This window comes from Plectropomus leopardus, chromosome 2 (genome assembly GCF_026936395.1).
Source record: "Plectropomus leopardus strain MGB_pleo_1.0 chromosome 2, ASM2693639v1, whole genome shotgun sequence".
NCBI lineage: Eukaryota > Metazoa > Chordata > Actinopteri > Perciformes > Serranidae > Plectropomus > Plectropomus leopardus.
Window position 1 is genome coordinate 4,383,087 of NC_142177.1, and position 25,810 is coordinate 4,408,896.

Consider the following 25,810-nt stretch of genomic DNA (forward strand, 5'->3'; position numbering starts at 1 on the left):
TTGGTATATTGCATACTACAATGGAAACACTTTTTTTGCTGCTAGAGCTCATATGATGTGCAACACTGGGTGGCAGTAAAGCGACTTTATGGATGCCAACTGCCATGAAACCCAAAGTAGAAGAAAAAGTACAACAAAATCACATGACATTCTACAAAACATATCTCAGTATGTGTGGATGGAGGAACAGGCCGAGATCCTAATCACTCTAATATGAGACAAAGAAATTATGGCGATATTAGATTGACTTTATTGAGTAGCTGCAATAGAAATAAACCTGCCAATGTTTTAGACATCCATCGCCATGGTCATTGGAATGTTATTGCAAGACGAAAGTGGCGTAACATTGCGAGAGAAGTTGCGTAAAATCACTCAGCGGAAACGCAGTCATCTCGCAATTGTGTTTTACCAAAATTTCGAAAATATCGCTTAATATTTGCACAAATCTGTAATGGAAACCCACCTAGTGTGTTTTGTTTTACAGCTCCAAAGTGGGATGTGTATGGCACTGTAATTAGGGTCAAGTACATTCTCTTCAATGTACTTAGAGCTGGCATACATGCAAACTACATTCTTTTGAACATATTACACTAAACAGACACATATCTTGATCTATCCCTACTCCCAAACAACTTAAACATCTCATAAACCAGCACATCAGGCTGGCAGCTTTGTAAGAGGATTGTAAATGTGAGAAGTGCTGTTTTTGGTTACCTGGAATGGGGATGACAGGGATCGTCTCATTAGGTACCACCCTGGGTGAATTGCTGTCTTCCACATAGAAGTGAGCTGTCTGAAAGCAGCGCCTGGCAGAGGGAGAGAGGTTACATTTTAACAGTGTCTTTTATTTTCACAAGTAGAGCGTTTTACAAAGTCCTGACTCATTCGCGCTCTCACTTTGTTGTGATTCTCATTTGATGTTCTGTCTTCTTCCAATAGAAAACTTGTTATTAACTTGCTATGTTTTTAGACAACATCAACCACATTTTCCCATCCTTAAACAAGGTTATATTTGCCTGAACTTAACCAGATGTTAACCAGAGAAATGAAAGACCAAAAAAAAAAAAAAAAATTCATCATATTTAATCATTTTTTAAAAAGTTTTTGAAGGACTGATGATGGCCGTGGCTGATAACACTCATATTGGTCATTATATAATGCAATTCTGTCCATATGAAGTATTCATCATTCAGGTCATGCAGCACTAAACCAACCATTTGTTTTAATGTTATCTGGGGAGGAGGAGCAGGTTCAGGTCTCTCTTGGAAGCTGGATTCTTGCAGTGAACTCCTGAATCTGACCACACTTGCAAAGTACATTTTTTTATAGTTTGTAGTTTGTATATAGTTTATCTCAGAGAGAGGTGTGTGTGTGTGTGTGTGTGTGTGTGTGTAAAAACAGAATACAGATTTCACCATGGCAGTCAGCTGCTGATAGTCCTCCTCCCCTCAAAGTACATACAAATGGTAGAAATGGACTTTGAACTTCACACAAATGGTGCATAAACACACAAACGCATGCATGCACGCACACACAGACACACACACAGACACACCGGAGTCTTTTAAGGTTGCCAGATCTGCCACTTTCTCACAATGTCAGAGCGTCCTGCAGGTTTTATAGCCAAGTGATTTGTCTAATTTCAAAGCATTGTGTACCGTAGCTGACACACACACACACACACACACACACACACACACACACACACACACACACACACACACACACACACACGCCTTTCTCAGGATGTGTTTGAAACCACATACATGTAGAAGCAGTCGTACGGGGAAGCTTTTAGGAGCAAACACTTCAGAGGGACTCCTGTCATGTTGTTAGTCTGTGACGGTGACTTTGACAGTTCACAGTAGTGATGTTTTGACATCAGATTGCTTTGAAATGGAGATGTGCATCAGGCATTTCAACACAAGTTTAAATACAGAGGTATCACATGTCTTCTTTCTCAGAAAACACTCAAAACAAATCCATAGACAGAGAGCATGTAAAAGAAGTAGACTTGTTGTGTTTAAATCCAGCTGTCAGGCAGCTGCGACAAAACTTAGATATGTGAAATATAGAGCACATGAGTTGTGTGGACACGGTTTCAACAAGGAGGTGACTGAGCCGGTGGCCTGTCGATGCCGACCCCCAAAACAGCATTTAACAACAGTAAGAGCGCTGACTACACTTTGGCGACAACGCAGTTGAGAAATACTTTTCTCTTGACAAAGACAAGATGAGAAAAAGGTGTTGGTGTCCCACATGAAACCAGAAGTCAACTCGAGTGTTGTCAACCACTTAATATATAATCACTGCTGTATGTCACATGACCTACTCATCAAGTGACATAGTAGTTAAGTTACTGTAACAAACATAGTTATTTCAAGCCAAACCTTGATTGTTTTTCTAAACTTAACCAAGTATTTTTGTTGCTAAAACCTAAAGTAGTCTTGGAGGCAAATCCTATCTTTCTTGTGGAAAATGAAGTTCATCTGCAAAAACAATCTAACATGTAATAAGTGGAAATTGACACGCAAAATGTACACCTCCTAAATTGACGCTAGAGGGGTACCTAGAGCATCATAATTTGAAGCACAAGGCCACTGACCAAGCTGCCATATTTAACATGTTGGATGTGAGAACCTGGAGCGTACCTAGAGCGTACCTAGAACAGACCTAAATAATCACAGTTCAAAGCACAAGGCCACTGACCAAGCTGTCGTATTTGACAAGTTGGGTGTGTCACCTGTTGAAAGAGACCCTAACCATAGTAGTAAAGTTTCAGAATACACTTGCATGAACTGATTTAATCAACAACCACATGGTTTGGTTAAGAAGGCGCTGCTACATGTCCTGTGACGGTTAGGTATGTAAGGTCTTGTTGGACATGTTGTACTGCTGCCTATCAGGGCTGCAGATCCGAAAAATGCAATATGGGTGATTTCTGAAGGCATTAAAAAAAAACTGTTTTGTCATTTAGATGTGGAGATTTATTGGATGAGGGTCATAGGCTGTATATAAAGATGGCCAACATAACAGTTCCCCCGAAGTGGTGCTTTTCAAGCCAGCTTGCCCCCTGGTGTCTGTCTGCAGTATAGGTCATGAAGCCCGCCCCTCCGTGTTAGTGAATAGGACATAGGCCAAACTAAAAACTCAAAGTACACACCAAAATATTTTCCCTGAAGATAGTTTTTGTCACTAAAGGTAGTTCTCATCACCCTGATGTTTGTTCAAGTGTCTTTATAAGTGTGTTTATATGATAAATTCAGTTTCAGAGTTCAGTGAGTTATTCAGTTCTACAAAAAGGGGATTTCCCGTCATGATCAACAGCTGTGACAGCCAATCCATACGCTCGCATTCAATGGGGCTGCTCATGATTGGTTGGATGGGTTTTTCAGCAGGTGGGAATTCCCACACTGCAGATATTGCTATGGCACAGATTCCAGCTCTGAATGATGTCATCAGCGAAAGATGGGAACAGGCAAATCAGGGATATTTTAGCTTCAATCAAGCATAGCGGGGGCAAGTGGGTGCGCGCCATCCATCTTTGTATACAGTCTATGATGAAGGCTGATGGTTAATTTCAAATAAATACTAGACTGTAAAGTTCTTAATTCCAGCAAAGAGATACAATAACAATAACATAAAATAAACAGAATTAGAAGATTTGCCAAAGAGAAGTAATCATGGCTTTCATATTAGTGGAGAAACAGCAGTGATTTCACCCAGGAACATTCCTCTTTTAGCTCAAGGTAGCATGAATTCATTTCTGTTCACACATTAAAAAAATAAAGCAAACCAATTTAGCTCTACTTACACACTCAGTTCTTATTACAATGCGTTACACTGAAGGACTGACACATGCCTTGATTTAAATTCAACAACAAACTAAACCTACTGACAGTGTGTGCTATCATCAACATCAAGCTGATATTTCCTTATATGCTACTATAACATCCAGTGTCAACAACTTACTCAACACCCACCGTGTGTGTGTGTGTGTGTGTCCAGACTCTCCCTACCTGTATTTGATACAGAGCAGAGAGCAGAACGTGTTCATCCTGGTGAACAAGCAGAGGAGGGAAGCTGCCGCATGCTGTTGCTGACATGAACTAAGAGCAAGTGCGGAGGGACGGAGGGACAGGAGGAGGGAAGACAGAGGGAGGGACGATGGGCTTTCCTAACAAGGCATGAAGGGGTTGGTCCCTCTCTGTGACACACACAACACACACGCACAAACCGCAAGTCAATCCCGAGCCACTTCCTGGTGTGAGACAGCTGGTGTCGTGATGCGTTCAGGTCATGTGGGGCAAAGTTGACAATAGCATGCTGGGGTTCAGAGAAGTGATTTACTAACTGAGGAAGTCAGGGTGAGGAAGAAAGGAAGTATGATCAGGTAGAGGAGCAAGAATTCAAAGCCAACCTTTTATACTTGGTTGTTTTGGATTCTGCTACAGATAACTCACTCTGTCCTCAAAACAAACTAAAGTTCCTGTTCCAGCACCATGTCACAAACACTGCAATCAATGTACTGCAAAAAAAATAAGAAGCTGATCAGGATTTCAAAGGGTTTCTTTGTTTCTGAGCAGAGACATTAACAAATCTCTTTGTCTGATTTTTTAATCAGTTCAAGTCCAAGTGGACTTTTGTGCCAAATTTGAAGAAATTCCCTCAAGAGTTCCTGAGATATGGCATTCATGAGAATGGGATGGACAGACAACTGGAAAACATAATGCCTCGGATATTGCTACCACAGAGGCAAAATAAAAATCTTTCACAGCATTTTTCAAGTGTGTGTATATACGTATATATATATATATATATATATATATATATATATATATATATATATATATACGTATATATATATATATATAAAACCCACAAATGTCATTTCTGTTTGCAATGAAACATAGTGAAAATGTAAATACTATCAAGTTGTAGAAATAAAATATCAACCAACTATCCTGCATCTGTAGATATGACTTAAACACTGTATAATGTCCCCAGATATTCTTCATGAGGTTAGGTCCAATGTGTTTCCCAACAACATTTACAATACATAATGCATTATAACGTAATATAACTTGTTTTGTTGGGAGGCTGATATTTACTTCTTTCCCATACAACCTGAATGCAGCAGAGCGACAGTTTGGGTAAAAAGGGTGCACCAACTGCTGCAGGAGGGCCAATGGGACTGCAGCAGGGGTGGAGTCTGTGCGGAACATGGGGTTGTGACCTGAGCTTTGCTCCACAATAGGATTAAATACCCCAACACCCCCCAGCACCTGGTGCCAGGCCTCTGTTTGTGTGTGTGTGTGTGTGTGTGTGTGTGTGTGTGTGTGTGTGTGTGTGTGTGTGTGTGTGTGTGTGTGTGTGTGTGTGTGTGTGTGTGTGTGCTCGAGGGTTATGCAGAATTTCTCCACACTTGTACACGAGCCAGTGCATACCAGCACTCGCAATAAGAACTCTGAAAGCAAAACTGGACTTTGGTCCAGAGTTTCACATACAAATCTTATTTATTTTCCCGCACGGGGAAATTTGTGTGGTTCAGTGCTCCTGAAATTAAAACAACATAAATTTCACAGTAAAACTATAGAGTAGTACTCACAATGACCACAACACAATCATAATGAAACATAATGAGACCTGTAGGAAAAGCTGCATGTTATGTGGGCCACTGACTTGGGGAATAAAATATATTTTTATCTCCTTTTTTATTTTATTTTCTTTCTTTCTTTGATTTATTTTTTATTTTTTTGGAAAAGATACTTTTCCAGGTCAGGTTGCTGCTGCTCCTAATAAAGTAATAAGTGCTATTCCACAAGGCTGTTATTATTATATTTACTGGGGTGGGGACACATCACCCCAGATTTCCAATGTATTCAAAATGTGTCCCTCAATATTTTGATAAAAATGAGAAAAATATATATATATATATATATATATATACATACATATAAATTCTGTTCTACAACAAGTAATCCTGCACTACCATCCAAATTGGATTTAGGGTCAACTGAAATGTTTTGTTTTTTTTAAAGAAAAATGACTCAAAAATCTACCTTGTACCTTGTAAAACAATCATTACCCAGAAACTAGTACAACAAAAGGAAAAATAAAGTAAAAAAACATAACATTTATAAATACCTTAAGATTCTGTAACATAATTTTAAATGTTTAATTATGACAATTGTTAATATTGTTTTCCCCGAGACATTTTTATATTTAATTTAATAATTTCTTGCAAATTTCTGGAACATTTCTAACTTATTTGCTGATTGACTTTTTCCAATGTTTTTTTTAAATAAATGTGAAAGCGGCACAAGAAAAGGGATAGGTCGCTCAGAATTTCAAAGGTTAAATTAAAATGGTAAACATTTTTGTTAAAAAGTGCATTCTCTTCGGCTATTTCCTGATTTTTGAAGTGGCAGTCCCCAAACTTTAATTTATTCTCTACTTTAATTCTGAGGTAGGCTGTTTTGTTCTTTCTAAAATCAAGCACCATGTCTTTAAATCCAGTAAATTGCTCAAAAGCACCAAGAAAACAAAAACAAATCACAACTCCCCTACTGGCAGCCCTAACTATCACCAAGAAAACTATTCTGCTAAATTGGAAAAACAAAAAAAAACCAACTTGCAATCAAACAGCGGTTTAATCTTTTAACAGAGCAGGTAACGCCGGAGCTAAACTCAGCCCAAAACATTTTGAACAATGAGTAAAAGGTATTCAAAACATCTTAAATCTCCTGAGTTGCTGCTGAGCTAATGCCACAACAAACTCAAACAAACAACACTCACATACATTTACATACAAACACAAATAGAACCAAACACATTAACACTTGCAGCAACCCTGGCCTCCCCCAGGATGACGTGCAGCACTTTAGTAATGTCATGCTCCTCCTGCCCTTGCTTCTTTAATAGCTGAGTACATTTACATGATGTTAGAAAAAGTCGATGCCATTGTGTTAATCCAACTTTTAAAATACATGTAAACATGTTAGTCCGATTGAAATTGGACTCAATCGAATTTCTCGAAATGGGACTAACACACTTGGATAATGCAATTGGTAGTTGAGCTATTACGTCATGAAAACTTTAGTCTTTATCGGGACAAGGTGCTCTGCACATGCTCCTCGTCGTCGCGCCGGCCTCCCTTGGTGGTGGATTAGGGACTGTTTGTAACTTATGGGGAGGGAAGGAGTGCTGCAAAACGGGTCAGGCATTAAAAAAAATAAAAAGAAAGCACTGAGTAAGGACCTGTGTTTTTAATTCTGGCTTTAGTGAGAGACATATAACTTTAAAAGGTAGTATTTTATATAATTTTTAAATAAATAAGGCACTGCAATCACAGTTGCTGCAGCTTGAGTGGTGGTGTTGATGTTAGCACGGTTTGAATTTTTGAAATTGTGACTCCATCTCTACAAAATGAATGGGATCAGATTTCTGGTGGTGTGTAGTAGTATAGGGGGCATGTAAATATAATCTGAACACAGTGATAATTGTGATTCGGTCTACATCATGAACTGTATAAGCTGTTTTATATGTTTAAAGCAGCTAGCTGAAAGGGGGCATATCTCCACATGCTGTGGTCTAGTCAGACTTACTTCCCTCAATAACTGGCTTATTCCCCAGTGCTTGTATACTGGGACTGGGACAGTAGTCCATGGCCTGATGGAGTTATTACCTTAGCTCCATTTATCTTTGCATGAAAACGTACTGCTTATTTGCAGCTACAAGAGGCTGTATATCAGAAAAAATTACACTCATGCTGTTGTTTTTCTCGTTTGGCCAGTCTTGTTTGTATTGCATGCTGAGTTTTTTGGCATGTTAATTAAGGGTGCCTCTGATGGTTTTGTTGCATGTCAGTCATCAGATGTCATGTTGCAGCATCTCCAGCTGGAGCTGATGGAAGCCTCGGGATTTCATGTCAGAAAAAATTGGACTGGATGTAGTGAGGCCGGGGGCTGGATTATGTCTCTGAGTTTGAAATTACAAATCAAAACCTCTGCTCTGCTAACAAATGAGAACTGTAAACCTGTGTTTAGTATGTTGTGATATTTTACTGAGTGAACCACAGACAGATTTGTGATAAATGTAACTGAATCAAATGAAGCCACATGTGTAATTTCACACTAGTTTCATTGCAAAAAAATGTAAGTCAATCCTGTCCATGTCTAGACTCAATTTGTCTCTGCCTTAAATGGAAATCATTTCTAAACAGATTAATATAAATTTAAGATAAATGTAGTTAATTCTTGGGTGTGATTTGAATACCTAAAAAGCTTATTAACTGTGCTAAATATTATCTTGCAAACTTGTTTTCTCCCCATAATAGACCACCCTGGAGGTTTCAGGTAATACTCTTTGTGTTTTTTTTATCATTTCACTGAGTTTTAATTAACATAACAAAAGATTTGGCATCCCCCTGACACCTTCACTCGGAGGACAAATTCACACTAAATGACTCCCATTGACTCTCTCTGTAATGAAGCTGTGCTTTAAGTGTAAACAGTGCTGGAAACATGAAGAGTGGGATTAGTCAGCATATTTAAAGGGATGACACATCCCCCTGGTTACAAGTATAGCCTAAAGTCAACACTGAGATGGTTTTTAAATATTAGTACTCAGCTCATGCTTAAAAAAGTAAAGCTATAATTGACTGTCACATTCTTATCTTGTTCATTCTTGAACTTATAAAAACATTTGTGCCAAAATTCAAGAAGAGATATCAAGGTCAAGAGAATGACACTGATGCAAGGTCATGGTGACCTTATCTGTTGACCATCAAAATATAATCAGTTCGTCGCTGAGTCTCACAGAATGTTTGTGCCATATTTGAAGAAACTCCCTCAAGGTGTTTGTGAGATTTTTTGTTGCTCCCAAAAACCTAGGTTGTGCTACTAAATACTGTTAAAAGTGACAGACCTTTACTGTAAATTCTTGTGAACATGCCAGTAAACAAAATCTAGCAGAATTCAAAATTCCTATGTCTGCCTTTTAAAAAGACAGGTGCTAAAATGGAGTGTTTCAGACAGCAACTGGATATAGCTATTTCAGCAATATGACTATATGAGAAATTGGATGCACGTTTTTCTTTCCTTTGTATCTGTTATATACCAAGCTTGGCAATAACTAATTATTTCCTTCCTATCAACAACAATAAACAAATCATCACATATGGAACCTTCCAGCCTCAACTCCAAAGAAGTTCAGAGGTGGTGACGTTGTTGGGGGCACCTACCTCCAGTAGACGAGCACAGCCAGCAGGAGCACGAGGCAGAGGAAAGTCAGAGCTGAAACCACCACCAAAGGTACCAGCCACTCCACACGGCCCAGCCCTGCAGCAGACCCGGGCCTGGTCTGGTGAGTCAGGTTGGTCACGGCACTGGGACGCTCTGAAAGAAAAAGATGGAGAAACTAATGAGGGGAAAGATGTCTACAGAAGAGAGGCAGCATGAGAGCATTACTGTTTCCTTTGATTTACCTTATCATTAAAAAGTAAATTATGATTGCACAACGGAATGCTTAAAGAAGCATGATTTAGTGTTTAGGGCTGTCCAGAATACCATTTTATGGGCTCCAGAGCTTTGGCATTAATTAACGGCAAATAACTGGAGCTTTGGTTGGGAGGGGGGTGGCAGACACCTTGGGTCCCAGAGCTTCACCATCGTAAGGTCAGGGAGATAACATTTGCTTCACTTTTTCACCGTCGGATGGGAGAGACCATGCGCCAGGTGAGAGAGAGACACTGTGCGCCACAGAGCTTCAGTGTTACGTGAGAGACAGCCCGGTGTGCCCTCAACTCCCTGACAGCTTTGTGACACTTACACTCTGTTGTTATAAAAACTTTGACAGTTATCAGTGCAATAATTTGTGTCCAGTGTTCTAAATTACTCTGTTACATTTTGTTGTGTGCTTGAAATGATAAGTATCCTTATTACGGAAGATATGAAATTCACCTGCTCTGTGCTGCAGGACAGAGCTCCACTCAAGGTGAGCTGCAGGGGAGGCTCCGTGTTTGCCTTCCGGTGCTGCTCACACCAACACAGAAATCGGACTCGACTCAGTCAATAAACCCGTTGATAACCACTGGGTAAAATGATTGTTAGTGTCACTGTGAGTGTGACAGGTGCAGCAGCAGGATTACAAACACCGAAATGTCATTAAGCCTCTGCAAAAAGAAAAAAAAAAAAAAAAAAAATCTAAATGCCTAAATTGAAAACCAAATACCTACCCAATTAATGAATACTCGAACAGCTGAATATTTGGGTCCAGCACTATTAGTCTTTAGATTATATTCAATAAGCCTGGCTTTCACTTTACACCTGTCTCTGCCACTGTATAGGCCTGCAATCTCCCAGGAAACTGTAGGTTCAAACTACGGCACAAAGGAAGTGCGTCAACGACTGTATGAAATAATGGACGTAGCCACTGTGACATCAGCCATTGGTTTGTGGACTCCTGTTTTGGCCATCACCATCTTGGATTTTTGGAGCCAGAAGTGACCATATTTGTACAAAAGGATGAGATAACACCAATTTCAGCTTAGCCAGTATGGTGTATTTTCAGCTATGTTTCATTGTGATAATACTAATGCTAGAGAAATACATCACTAAAGCTGAACCCAACGTACTTACTGAAAAACTGGATATCCGACTCCTTAAAATCCTCTTTCAGTACAACGGAACGCTGAACAAAACTTTTTTTGGTGACCAAAACATTACAATTAACTTTAATGTACTGAAAACCTACTAAAATAGCAACAGCTATGACTATATTTATTACTTTATGACTATATTTATTACTTAATCAACATTGTTGCAGCCATGCCCGTAATTATATGCAGCTCTAACCCCTAATAGAATTTGAACAAGTGGGTAACATAAAAAAATGTATACAGTTGTCATGACTGGTGAAATTTACTATATAAACCTATAGGGATTGACTTGCTCTTGGAGCCAGCCTCAGGTGGCCACTCAAGGAACTGTATTTTTCGGCAGCATGTTAAAATTATGTGTTGGCAACAAGAAATCAATGCTAATGCAGAGTCTATCAGGGTTTTTTGTCATGGTGACCACAAGTCCTATAGGGCTGGGTCAAACATACATGGACTTTCAACCAGGAGGCTGCTAATTATGTCCTGTATAAGACCAAAAGTCAACGTAGTTATGTGGCTTTACAGAGTTAACATAACTACATGAAGTACTTTACATAGGGAATTTACATAACCATGCAAAACACAAAGATTTATGTCACTTACGTAGTTATTTTAGCCCAAACCACTGTTTTTTCTTCCCTACACCTTACCAAACTGCAACCACTTCACGAAAAAAAAAACAAAGCGTCTGTTTGTAACAGACTTTTTTTTTCAGCACAAAATTTTAACACATTTGTGCCCTAAAATGTAATGCATTGTTTAAAGGTCATGTCCATTTCAAGTATTTCTGTGAGACAACTGGTGAATCACTTCACAAATCTTGGAATAAGGCTGTCCACAGGTTTACGCTGAAAAAACTGACAAAACCAAAATTTTCTCAAAAACGTCAGTATGCTTACTAAAGTCACTTGCTGCTGCATGTCCAATAATACAATTAACAATGGAAATAAGGAGCTACCTAACAGCTAACAGCTGGGGTACAAAAACTCTGATAAACTGTGGATGGTAATGAGACATGCCCTCAAAAGCACGAAATCTGTGGAAAAACATTTTGCTGTTCGGATTCCTAATTCTACATTTGTAGAAGCCTTTCAAAGTTTGAGTGGCGTCTTTTGGAACATGTTTTGTCTAATTCCATGTTTATATTACCATGCAGTACTTAAGTACTACTACACTTTATAAGAATTTGCATATAGTTTGAAACTGCTAAACTAGACTAAACACGTCCTGGACTCACTCAATACATTTACACACACAATAAAGTGGAGCTACGGTTACAGCTCGACTAGACTATTTGATTGGACTGCTGTCCTTGTCCCAGTGCACAAGCACCAAGGTAGAATTGATATATTGATGGAAGTTTATCCGGCTTCGCCACAGTAGGTGGCGATATGCGATCTTTCAGCTAGCTGCTCTTGGACCTTCTTCCGGTTGACCTTTTACGTCACATACCAAACAAGTTAGCTAGCAGCAAAATGGGTTGCATGTCCAACGATGACAACATGGATAAATTTTCAGCGTTGTACACGTTAAACAAACTCTATGCTGAACTATATACTTGTATCTTGTTTTTTTTGTTTTTTCCCTAGTCGGCATTTATGCTGTTTGACTTCTGTTTCAAAGCCTGGTCCGGGGAGTATGGAGCATGCGCAGAACACCTAGGCCAGTTCAGGTCTGGTTTAGGTGTATACATGAAAGAGTAAATCAACCCCAACTGCAATATCTAACTGTGTTAGTCCGACTTTGAGAATTTACTTATATGTTCACATGTATTTTACAAGTCCAGTTTCAGTCAGACTGACGCAATAATTCAACTTTTTCTAACATCATGTGAACATAGTGCACTCTGTACAGGACTCACAAAGAAACAGATCAATATCTCATGCTGGGTACGACAGCAAAAAGGCATGTTTACCAAAACATGATGTTACTTTAACTTCATCTAACTGAAAAAAACTGACATTGCTGCAGCAAATAAAACCCATCACATGAATCTAGATGAATACAGGTCACTACAGACTGACACGCTGTCTCCCAGATGATGTCCTCCCTGCCCTGAGCCCTGCACACTCTGCACACTCTTTGAGGAAGTGCAGCCAAATAACTGCATCAAAACAACACACAGCTCTGGAACATTTTGACTCTTTTGTAAAATCCAATTTGCTTTTAGGTCCCTTAATCTGCACCGCAACCCTCACCACCACCTACCCACTTCAGCGGCTGCCGCCGTGACGTTGCTGGAGCTGACGCCGGCCCCCATGGCCTTCAATCTGCAGCTTTTGCCTGGAGCCGAACGCTACATCAGGCTGGGCCCCTGCACTGCACCACAGCTGGCTCGCATCGGCATCCACTCTGCATCTCCTTCCTTACATACACACACACGCACAGACATGCACAGTGCACACAAGAGACACCCAGAGATGCTGCCTGCCTGTGTTCCCTTCTCTTTTCCTTCTGCTTCTCTCTTACGATTACGGCGGTCTGCCAAAAATAAATAAATAAATAAATAAATAAACCCTCGCCAGCAGCACGCAAACACATAACACATGCACACACAGCCAGTCACTAATGTGCAGCAAGATACATACTGTACAGGCACTAACACAGCCGACACACACCATACACACACACATACACACATGTAACTATAAATGAAGCTTTTTTTCTCCTCCCCTGCAGCTGAGTCTAGCCTACAAGCCTCATCTCCTCTCGCCATGTCTGAAAGTAGGCCAGCACTCAGATCAGAGCGAGAAGAGAGGGAGAGGCAGAGAGAGAGAGGATGAGGGGGCCGCTGGAGGAGTGAGAGTGAGGGAGGGGTGGGGGGCAGTGGGCAGTGGGCAGAGGGCAGAGGAAAAGAGGACAAAAAAGAAGAGATGGAGAGAGAGAGAGAAAACAAAATGAAAAGTATGGCGAAAGTATGGTAAAGTTTGCTCAGCAGAGAAAAAGGGGGATGCAAGAGAGCGAGAAGGACAGATAGAGCAATAGTGATGGGACAATAATGAGGGAATTTGGTGATAAACTGTAAAAAAGTTCACCCTTATTTTTTAGATTTGCTGATTCAGTTCCACAGGATGCAGAATCAGTGTCCCTACTGTGTGGAGGCAGGAAAACTGCCTGTCTTCTTCCTTGACTCTCCACTATCACACTATTTCTGCAATGTAACTAAGGTGGACTCAAGGTTATAAAGCAGCAAGATGCATTTCCAAAGTAAAATACTCATTTTACAGGACCGCCCCTTTTCAGATTATGTTTTATATAGTAAATATTATATAACTGAATCTGATGCATTCATTTAATCTAATCTTAAATTCTTTAAACCACATTAACATCACAGCAAACCATTATTTGCTACGTAAAGATACAGTGGAGTAATGGCATCCTGAGCAGAGGATGAAGTTATGCTCCCCCCTGCGTGTGTTGTAATCCCAATTCCACTATGGTTTGTTGTGATAGACCAGTCTGACCGAATGTGCATGTTAGTGCATAATCCCTGCTTTGCACTGCGCTCAGATGGTGGTTACTGCTGATATCCAGCCTGTTATCATTCTGTCAAATACCGCCGCTTCTGCAGTGATTTCGGCGTAAGATCCCGACACCAAAAGTCACCTTGATGGCGTCAGCTAAGAATGTGGCCAGACGGAATCCCTGGATGACATCTGCCGCAGCAGCATGACACACAGACGGGCGCCATCAGTTGAGAACGTGGCAGGATGGAACCTATCTGGAAAGTGTCAGGTTGAAATGCTGCCGGTAATGCTGTTACAGAGCAATATAAGAGGAAGAGTATCAATCGATCAAACCCAGACTTTCATGTGGGAGTCCGGTTTTTGTTTCCCTCCTGAATGGGATGGGGTTTTTTTCTACATCTTACCATGTGTCTCTTTTGCCGAAACCTAAACATCCATACCCTTGTTGCCTAATCCTCACCATCTATGCCAGCACGTGAATTTGTTGACGTCCCGGCATTGGCTGCCATGTGCTTTTGTTGCCTAAACATAACCATGTGCAGCGCCATCCCTCCATATGCTTGTTTATATCACAGTAGCGGAATCCCAGAACATTAACAGCAGACACAGAAGGATACCTAGATATCACGTGTTGTGATATCAGGACAGCATCATGGCGGGCCTGTAGTGCCCATTTTCTGGTTCCCCCCCAAAAAAAACACTTTTACACAGTGACCTAAAGTGGAAATACAGCAGTCTGGTCTGTGGTGTGATGCCATGGGGCCCTAAAAGACTTTTTCCCATTGACTTACATTGGGAAAGAGACACCTGTAAATCAATGGATGAATTTTTGAGTGTGACAGACTCACACAGTGTCATTTCAGTTTTGGCCACCATGTAAAATTATTGTTGAACCTTTACGCTGTTCCTAAGGATTTGGCACCACTGAGCAACTTTTTTTTTTTTTTTTTTAATAGATTTTTTTGTCTTGGTTTTTCACCTTTATTTGACAGGATAGCTTTAGGGTGGAAGGGGGGAATAGAGACAGGGGATAGTTACTTCTCCTCTTCCTTGAAAACTTTCAGACTGGGATTTGTAGTTGTTTTTAGCTTACAAGATCATGCTGTCTGAAGTACTGAAAATGCACTCATCATAAAAACACCTCCTACAACAGAGGTTCTGAGCAGAAATGTATACAGTTTCCACTTGTACAAAGTTGTGCAACAACTTTTAAGCTTTTACCCTTGAGTCCCTCCAGCTCAAACAGAATAAAATTCGTTAAATGTGCTTTGACAAAGAGATTGAGAAAGCCATTTCCGGGGAATATCAGAAGATTGCTTTTGTTCATAATAATGTCTGGTCTTGCGCTTAGACTGTGTTTCAAAGCACTTGAAATTGAATTGATGTCCCATGGTGTTTGCTTGGCTAATGCAGTGCCCTGCTGAAAGTCTTGGCTGGTGGGGAGTGGAGGGGGGTAACAGGGAGAGGAAAGGCATTAGGTCTGCTCTCAGCTCCAGCTGCAACTCTGCTAACACTTTACTTTGCTCTACATCGCCGCAATTCATCCACTTTAAATCACTGCAATTTATCACTACTTATCACATTAAGACCTTTGCATGAAGACCAGGCCTTCATGCAAGAGCCCAGTCCCACCTCTTACCCTGCAGACAACACATTCAACACTTTATTTTCCAACTCTATTTTGTCCATACTACAAATTTTTGCACACAAACTCAAATCAAAAAGATTAACTCTAAGCTGTTTACTCTGATAAACATTGTCATTTCACTTAAAAACGCAGCTGGACAGAACCTGCCATGTCTGCATGAAATGCAGCAGGACAGTGTCAGGTAAAAACGCTGATGGCAACAGCATGATATAGACAGCATGAGGGCGTCTGTAGGGTGGCAGGAGGGATGGTGGATGGGTCCAACAAACCCCGGACTTTTACGTGGGAGTCCAGTTTTCGCTCCCCATCTGGATGTGATGTTTTTTTGGGTTTTTTTTTTTACATGTCACCATGTGCCTCTCTCCCCTAAACCTAACCATCCGTGCCAGCATGTATGTTTGTTGACATCCCGGCATTGTTTGCTATGAGCTTGTGTTTAAACACAAACATGCGCAGCATCACCCCACCATGTGCTTGTCTTGTTGCTACATCCCAGGATGTCAACAGCAGATGCAAAAGGATACATAGACTGTATATGTAGATGCAGAAGTCCACTGCAAAGCTGCAATATGTGATGACTTAAATGGGATGATGAAATCATGAGGTAAAACTACCGTCATTGTACCTCCACATAGGTGAAAGTGGTTGCATCTATTTTTTTTAAATGCTGATTTAAACTGCTATAATAATTTGCCCAGAATCAAAAACAATGTTGCATGACCAGCAGGTGCACACTGGGCCTGTCTAACATGCTAAATGCCAACATGCTCATGTTGGATCCCTCAGCAGCGATTTCTGATTTCTCAGCTTTCACTGCCTAGCCTCATACAGCTCTAAGTGTTAAAGGTGGGCTGGTTATACTGGGTCAGAGAACCTAAGAGGACTTGTTATATCATATTGTATGCTTTAACAAACAAAGGAGTTGAGCCTAAAACAATACTTGTATATAATTTTGTACTCTCTTCCTCCCTGGTTATAGTCAATCCCCAAAATGTATTATCTTTTTATAGACAACTTCTAAAGCTGCAGCGTTACAGGAGAGAGACGATTATAAATATTTGATCAAGGTGTTTGTCCTCAGGTGTGGCTTAAATATTATGTGTTTACTCAGTCTTTATTCTTGATTTTAATGAAAAAAACTATGAGATCAGTGCCACATACATTGCCAGAACCAGCTGATGCACTGGATTTTCTCTTCACATCCCTCTATCTTAATCTTAAAAGAATTACATAACTATTGATCTCACACCTCCAGGAGATAACGGTTGAGAAAATTAAATTGTGATCATAGCAGCCACTCTACTACATCATCCTGTTACTCCCCACTGAAACATGATAACAGCAATAGTGACATCTGGATATTTTCTTACTCTTGGGAATATTTGGAAACACTGCTGCGTGAATAAAAATTGTATGTCTGTCAAATCAATGGTATTATGTCTTTACTTATTTGCTCAAAAAAGACCCTGCATTACCTTACTACACTGAGGTGGATAAAATCTGTAAGGGCATACACAATTTCAATCCATCCACACATAGAAATACGACCATTCTGTCAGTATAACCTCATGTTAAGAGGTCCTTCAGGAGGGCTTTGAGAGCCATAGATGTCACACACTTGGCTGAATGGTTTTATTTTTGAAGGATTTCTTCAAATTGGATCCTTGACTGGAAAGTGCTTGATAAAGGAACCACCTTTTGCAGAGACAAGTAGGCTACTATTGAGGACTTTCTAAATGCCCCATGTGAACCATATCCAGTTAATTTTAATTATGCTAATGGGAGAAGATTGGGATTAATTTAACAGATTGAAGACATTTGGAAGAAACTAGAGTTACTTACCTCACAGTTGTATGCCTTCAGCAACCAATCAAGTTGAAGTTTATATCCATGTCTGTCCAAACTCGTGGCTCCACAACAGTAAACAATGCTTCAAATATCACTACATCATTTTATCCTATTACAAATTTGTCTGAAATTGTCATAATTAGTATATGAATTCTCCGGTTAAGCTAAAAACATATTTTGTGAAGTCCAGTGACCTTCACTGCTAACTTTTTAATCAGTTCATCCTTGAGTCCAAGAGGACATTTGAGCCAAATTTGAGAAAATTCGCTGTCGGACTTCTTGAATACCGCATTCATGAGATTAGGATGGACAGATATATGGACAACCTGAACGTACAATGCCTCTCGCATGGTTGTCACTGACGCAGAGGCAATAAAAAATCTGGGTCATGTACCTATGGATGGTGTCACTAAATGAGTCAAAACACTTAGGAAAAGTGATCACATTTGTACAAAAAAGAAAACTTGATAATTAGCAGTTCTATAAATTCACAGCCTTTCTTCTTGCTCTACAAATGTTTCAAGTTTATTGTTTACACAAGGTTTAAGCACATGACTTGACTCACCAGTGTGGATGGAGAAAGGCCAATGCTTCTTGTCCCTCCCTGAGCTGGGTCTGAGTGTTGCCACTGGATCCTTTGGGGCAAGGAATTCTGCCGTTTCCTTGGCTGCCCCTGTGGTGGCAGTGCGGTTAGACTTAAGGGGATTGTGGGTATACACCTCCAGTTGGTCCTCTATACCAGGTGGCATGTTAGTTGGATCTGGTTTTGTCTTTTCTTTCTCCTTTGCCGTAGCGTCTGGTGTCTCGCTGGGCGGCTCCTTCACTGCTGTGCTGCTGTCCTTCTTCCCTGCCTCGCCCACATGTCCTGATCCTTTCCTCTCCTTCTTCTCGTCTTTCTCTTCTTCTTCCTCCTCTTCCTCCTTATCCTCTCCTTCCCTCTCTCCATCCTCTCCTTGACCCTTGCTGTTCTCTCTGTCCTCACCCCCAGCATCACTGTTATCTTTGGCTGTGGCTGCCGTGACAGCGGAGGCAGAGGTGGTGGCGTCTTTGGCGGCCTCGGTGGGTTGGGCGGTTTGGCGAGAGGGATTATGGGTTGGCGCTCTGCTTGGCCAAACAGAGCTGGGGAAGGAGGAGATAACACCACCGCTGAAGCCCAGGCCAGCAAGTAAGGTACTGGTCACCACGGACGCCACTGTTGCCTGACTACCGCTGGAGGATGGGCCAATTCCTGTCGCCATGGAGACAAAGGAGAAGGGGATGCCTGAGGAGGTCCAAGTGGATGAGCCAGAGGAGATGGGAGCCATGTCAGCTGAGGAGGCTGGAGACACTGTCGGCTGAGAAAGAAATAATTTACTGATTAAAATATAAATCATTTGTTGTTTTTCTACTCAGTGAACTTTGACACCATTGACTAAAGTCTGCTCCATACTTTATGCATTCACATGACTGCAAGGGTCTGCTTGAGTTCACATGATGTAAATGTTAACATTTGCTCATGTTGACATTGACCTCATGTCATGACCCCTATGTGGATATCCGTGTGGGTTTTTGTGAATGCGCAGACTTTGCATGTGTGCAAGTGTGCCAACTGGGCATGCTCCTGTTACGAAATATAATATCTTGTTTGACACTTGAGTCCAGTTAGTTCCATATGCACCACTAGCTGGTTTGAAAAAGAAGAGGATACCAAAAAGAATGCTTGTTTTCAAGGGAGATTGTAGAAGGAGATCCAACGTTACTCATTGTTATATACATTTTTTTTAATGGAATAGTTTTTTCTTATTCAGCCACAAACAACAAAAATGAGCTTTTCTTGCTGTTGACAAGTCGACATTTTCTTTTCTAATGGACATGATTCTTGATTGTTATGATGTTTACGGAGAGTATTAGGGTGCATTATCACCCCCACCCGGAAGTTTCTAAGATATCCCATTTACAAGAATGAGACAGACACAACAACACAGTGACCTTGACCTTAACTACCAAAATTGAAACAGTTAATCCTTGAGTCCATTTGGAAGTTTGTGCCAACTTTTTAAAAAAATCCCCCCTGGGTCCCCCCTGAAATGTACTCCTATGGTGACTGATACAAGTCCAGAAGCTGTCCACCGACATTCAACATGGAAAATATGTTCAAACCTTAAAGAATTTAACCCCTTAAGGTACATTTAAGGGTTCAGTACTCTAAGTTTGGATGTAGTCAGGAACCCTGCTCATTTTGAACATTTCTATTAAGATCTCAGTTTTCATTCTTCACACAACTACTTCTTTCACCTCTGTTGTCTGAGAGTGAAACAGCATCAATGCCTTTGGGGAAAGAGTGGTATCATCCCTAACTTAACAATTCTGTTGGTAGGCTTTTGGTCCTGCCTTCAAATGTGGCCATTCAGAGAACACCTATAAACACTTTTGGTTTTAGATGTGGTCATATGACATGTTCAACAAACCGGTTGTTTTTAAGCATAGTGAGGCCTTAAGGGGTCACAAAAAATCTTGAAATTTCAAACCATGAAACCTTAATTTTAAGCCTCACTTGAAATGTATACCAAATGAAAGTCTAGAAGATAGTGATACAAACTGTTGCTTTGGAACACCTTGAGGAGTCACAGGTAAAAATGGTTGGGAACAGGGGCGCCTGGTGGCTCAGTAGATAGAGCAGGCACCCCATGTATAGAGGATGTGTCCTCACAACAGCAGCCACAGGTTCAATTCTGGCCTCGGGCCTTTCCTGCTTGTCACTCCCTCTCTCTCCCCCTTTCACACTTGTGCTGTCCTATCAATTAAAGGCAAAAATGTCCTAAAATATATCTTTAAAAAAAATGTTTGGGAACAGAATCTTTTAATATGAAACATTGAAAACACTTTAGAATTCAAAAGAAATGTGCATTAAAATAAGGAACAAGGCAACAGGATATTTTTCTTGCTAAAGTAAAGAAAGGTATAAAATTAAGCAAAACGAAGGACCTCACAAATTTAGAATTAAGCATGTTACGCTCAAGTTGTTTGATTTATAGATTTGATGTTTGTCTGTGTCAGAAAAGTAAAGAATGATTTTTACTTTTACTCTTCCAAACCTTTTCAAAAACCTGGAAAGAAGGCAATATGCAACTTAAGAAGAAATGACCCAGGCACGAACAAGAAAAGAGGAAGAGGTACAAGACAATCAACTCAAAATTTGTAAACCAACAAACAAACAAACAGGAAAGTTAAAAAAAAAACATAATGACCTAAACCAAAATGCTTAAAAATTACAGGAATCATAATAATGAATATAATTCTCCAGACATTTCCCCTCGCAGTTTAAAAATAAAATTTGACATTTCTTGCCACATTGCTCATTGCCTTTCTTTTACCCCATGTTTGTACTATAGTGTCAGAAAAGTCCAAAATGACTTCTTCCTTAACCCTTTGAAACCTGGGCATGTTGGCTTGATGTCTTTCAAAAACATAGGAAGAAGGCAATGGGCGACTTAAGAAGACATGAGCCAGAATTTAGCATGATAATAGTTAAAACAACAACAACATATAATCATGGTTATTATAAATATAGTTCCCTGGACATTTTTCAAAAACTAAATTGACAGTTTCTCATTAAGTTGCTCACTGCCTTTTCCCCCATGTTTTTTTGACAAAAAAAAAAAAAAAATCAGAACACTTTGCTCAGAGACATTCTTGCCCTAACAGGGAACAATGCTCATATAGACACTGCTCTCTGCTGGATAAAACATGAAAAGACAATAGTGGTGATTCACCTCTGCTTCCCTTACCATTCCAGTTTTCACGATCCTCGTCCCCTCAAATATCCTTGTGGTGTTTGCTGAAACACAGGAGAAAAAGAAAAACAAACAAAAAAAAAAACAGGATAATCCACAGTTAAACACAGGAGAGACACCCAGGCAACACTTCAATTGAGGGGGTGTCCAATAGTAATCCATGAGTGCATTGCAAGCGCATTAATCACAACATGACAGAATGTAAATGCACAACGCTGAATACTTAATGGCGCAGCCAATACACGAAATTAAGTTAGATGAAGTGAATTCCTCTCACTGCATTTTATCTGCTCACTGTTAGTTCATTTCTTTCCCTTCATCTGTTATTTGTTCCTTTAGCCTACAGCTGTTGAGCTCATATAAATAACCTGAATATGAAAGATTTTGTGATATTACGATCAAAGGGATCCTAACTGTCAGAAAATAGTGTTTGCACAATTGTAAGACAATATGTACGGCGTGTTGAGAGAGACCTGTGTACATGAAAGAGATACGTGCTGATGCTCGTATTGACGCTCATGATGACATTAGAGATAATGTGGCTGCAATTCATGAGCACTTGAGGTCTAAGTGGTGTGTGTGTGTGTGTGTGTGTCTTTGTTACCTCTGAAGAGCATGCTCTGGCTGAAGTCGCTACGCATGTCGTTCATGCAGACGGCCTGGACTCGAAACAGGTACAGCACATCGGGGGAGACTGGAGAAATAACGGCCTCCTGGACAAAACACACACACCAAAATATGTTAAATCCTCTAAATTTGTATCAAAATAATTCAGTTACAGGGAAGGGAGTTTATATGGGAGTTTATATTTAGGGGGTGCTGCACAGATTAAGTCCTGGTTAAGTCACTCTTAAAGATGTTTCTGGATCTAGAGAAAAAAATATCCCTAGTACAAACCTTCCAGTTCAACCCCAAATCAAAAATACACACTTTTCCTCTAACCTGTAGTGCTATTTGTCAGTCTAGATAGTTTTGGTATGAGTTGCCAAGCACTGGAGTTATCTGACTTCTCTCCAATATAACGGAACTAGTCTCTCAAAAATAATGGAACTAGATGGCACGGCTTGCGGCTTTAAAACCAATATCTACCTTTTAATTAATTTTAAATGTGCATTGTGCGAGTCATTTTTAGGGATCGTACAACTGATTTTTGATTTTTAACCATACTGTAGATGCACAGGTGGGCTAAAAACAAGAACCTTTCCCATGCAGCAAAAATATTTCACCTTTTTGTGATCCAGATTTTGTCAAAAATTTTGTTTTTGATGTTCTTCCATTCATGTTGATTTTGTGTATAATATTTTCTTTCTAAGGAAAACAAGTTTTTGTGATATTACCTCAACTTTCCTTAAAAAAATTACATGACTTTTCCAAAACTTTCAGGGTATATTTAGTTTTCAAAAACATTTCCAGGCCTGGAAGTTGCTATGTGAAAATTCTTTGTGAAAATGTAAAACATTTTTTTCATAACCATACAAACCCTTGGGGTTTAATATCCGTATTTTAGGTGGTGTAGACTACAGGCACATTAAAGTCTGGAGTGACTGGACAACACACACATGATACACATGGACGAAAATAGCAAAATTGACAGTGCCTGAACCAGACCGGTTTTCAGGCATCAGTGGACTTATTGGTCATCTTGAGGAACACCAGGGGAGGGCAGAAAATAGTGGCTTGGAATTATTATGTCCATACACTTTACATGTCCACTTTTACTGCTTCTAAAATAAATTAAATGTATGCCCGACAGAACTAAAACAGTTGGAAATAAAAAGTAAGAGTTGAAAAAAAATCACAAAAAGTGCAGAAAAACAGAAAGAAAAAACATCCAGAGACCCGCCTTGAGACATAATCAGACTGCAGTGTTACAGCCTGTTATGCAGGTAGGCCACTGTGTTCTCCTAATGAAGCCACAGCGAAGGTCAACCAGGAAGGCCATCTCATCCCCATACACACTATTATTTCTCCTCGGCCTCTAATATATTCAGTTTACTTCACATTTTTACTGTTGCTATTCCAAGACAATGCACCTCTCCCTTTCTGTGGTTCAGCCTAAAACCTAACAAACAAGCTGTGTTTCCTTATTCCCCCAAGGTCATTATCTCACCGTCATTGTACACAAAATAAAATGAAAGCTGAAAGGTCCACTTTTTAGACAGGGTGGTTTTCAAGCTTTCAAAACCAGTTTATAGATAGAAGTCACGCTGCTTTGGATCAGCAGAATGATAAAGTTAGAATATACATGAAGTCTGCTCTGTTATCAATCTCTATCACATTAGGGGGTGAAAATATCATCTTAAAGCCAGTAAGAGATTAATTCCAGTCGAGCCTAGTTTTAAAGGTATATTAGACTCTCACAAGTTATTCCTCTACTGCTTCTTTCGCTTTTGACTATGTCATTATTTCACCAAAGTTTCGTTTTTTTAATCAAGTCTGACAAATTTATCAGCCAGCCATTTCATAAGCCATTTTATCGCTGCAGATAATCAGAATCACACTGAGTTACAAAGTGCTAAGATACAGCAGGCCACTGGAAAATAGCTCCTCTTATTTTATGGTTTTAAAAAGGTAAAATGTTTAATTTAACAAATGAAGGGACCATTTTTAATAATCCTATATATTCCTTCCTGTTAACTCCCCCCTCAACGTAGAAAACACACCAGGGAAATAACGTTTAACTTATTAAAGCTATACGAATCAATATTTTTACGTGAACAATGGATCAAATTACTGGGTGCAAAGTGAAGGGGGTTTCTGGAAGTGACACACCTAAAGAGAATCATCACCAACTCTACAGTTCCCCCTACACAATCTCATTCCAACTTTTCACTTTTCGCTGCTTTGTCAGTAGACTTTCATGTCTACATATTACACTCTAGGCATCCTCCTGTGTCTGCTGTTGATGTTCTGTGATGCCACAGTAAACGCCAGGATTTCAACAAAAGCACAAGGCAACCAAAACCAGGATGTCAAAAAAATGACATAGTTTGGATTAAAAAAAAAACATCAACAGCAGCGATTTGTAAAGCAGAGACAGGTTCCGTCCGACTGCGTTATCAACTGACGCTGCCCGTCGCCGTATTATACTGCTGCAAAAGGTGGCTTTTTGCATTGGTGTCTGACGCTGGAATCACAACAGTATTTGACAACTTTGGAATGAAAACGGGATGGTTTGCCTTAGCTCACCACAGCATTTTAGCATATTTTAGCTTGTTTTGGTTTTATGGTCTGCAATGTCACTCATTCTAATCTCTGTATGACTGGTTGGTACTTGTTGCCTTCATTGGTTGAATTGGTTCAGTTCAGGCAAATTGTGTGGGGTTAGTTAGAGTTCAGGTAAGAATATCATGGTAAACAAATCAGAAGCAGAGTAAAACAGAGTAAGGATGGCCATTTCTTCGTTATCCGTGGGAGGACCCTGAAAAATAAACACCCTGGCATGATATAACATTAACCCAGCCGTACAGATCCTGACCGGCTAAAGTTTGCCGCAGTCCAACTACTACTTTATAACCTTGGCCGCAGCAGAGGAGAGGCTGGTAGCCCAGATACGATGCAACTGAACCGGGTAGAGACATTGCTTAACCTTGCAAGGGTCGAAATATAAGAAAGAGACACCTTGCACACCACATTCCCCTGTCACTTTGGAACATTGAAACACAACAAAGCTGACATACACCAAACCCTTTACACCAGTCCTGTGTCATCTCAGCACAGACCCTGAATAGGAACCCTAGATGTCCAAGAGATAGGACTGTATAAACGGGCAAGGCGTCGACCACGGCACTCACTCAGCTGAACAAGCTGACACTGCCAAAACACATGAAGAGTCTGCATGGGCCACAGTCAGAGAGCCTTCCTATAGGCTTGGCAGAAGCACTCGCGCAGAAGCCATTGGGCAAGGTGTTTCTTGAATGGGGCCTTACCTTCCCTTGCCTCAAAATCCCCAGGCAAACAATCCATGCATCTGATAGCTGCTTGCAATCAATTCAACATTCTAACGCCCAAACTGGGCAAAGCAGAGAGAAAGTGGAAAAAAGCAAAGACAGAAAGTGCCTGTAAAACTCTTAACCTGAGAGAACTCGTTAAGTTCTTGTCCGAAAGTGTGAACTCAATCCATCGAGAAAGCTGATTAGTGGGCAAATTGCCACAGCAAACAGCATTGTGTACTGCTACTGCCTACTTTGGGATGCGCACATCTTGATTGGCCAGCTACTTCTAAATAAATATCAACAGAGTGGAGGATAGTCTTACCCACGGAATCGCAAAGAGCACAGCGCCAGTGTAACATAGAACTGCACTTTCTCCCAAGTAATACGTCTACAGAGGATTCAACAGTGTTTCCATTTCCACTCAAATAAGCGAAGTAGCTTGACATTGAATAATTTGTGCTAATCTCTTAGTAAGGAAT

The 25,810-nt window shown here is 40.3% G+C and overlaps 1 protein-coding gene across 3 annotated transcripts in view; it reads right to left on the reverse strand.

The window, feature by feature from the left end:
* Positions 1–25,810, reverse strand: part of LOC121952252 (receptor-type tyrosine-protein phosphatase gamma) — a 505,310-nt gene that overhangs the window by 40,937 nt on the left and 438,563 nt on the right. The window contains exons 10-15 of one of the 3 annotated variants that reach the window (XM_088083307.1): positions 22,001–22,109; positions 21,391–21,440; positions 18,189–18,957; positions 9,245–9,398; positions 4,020–4,109; positions 715–806 (exon numbers count right to left, since the gene is read on the reverse strand). In XM_088083307.1, the coding sequence (XP_087939433.1) occupies positions 715–806; positions 4,020–4,109; positions 9,245–9,398; positions 18,189–18,957; positions 21,391–21,440; positions 22,001–22,109 (1,264 nt within the window). Of the gene's footprint in view, positions 1–714; positions 807–4,019; positions 4,110–9,244; positions 9,399–18,188; positions 18,958–21,375; positions 21,441–22,000; positions 22,110–25,810 lie in introns of all 3 variants that reach the window. The other 2 variants (XM_088083299.1, XM_042498811.2) reach the window with 2 other exon arrangements.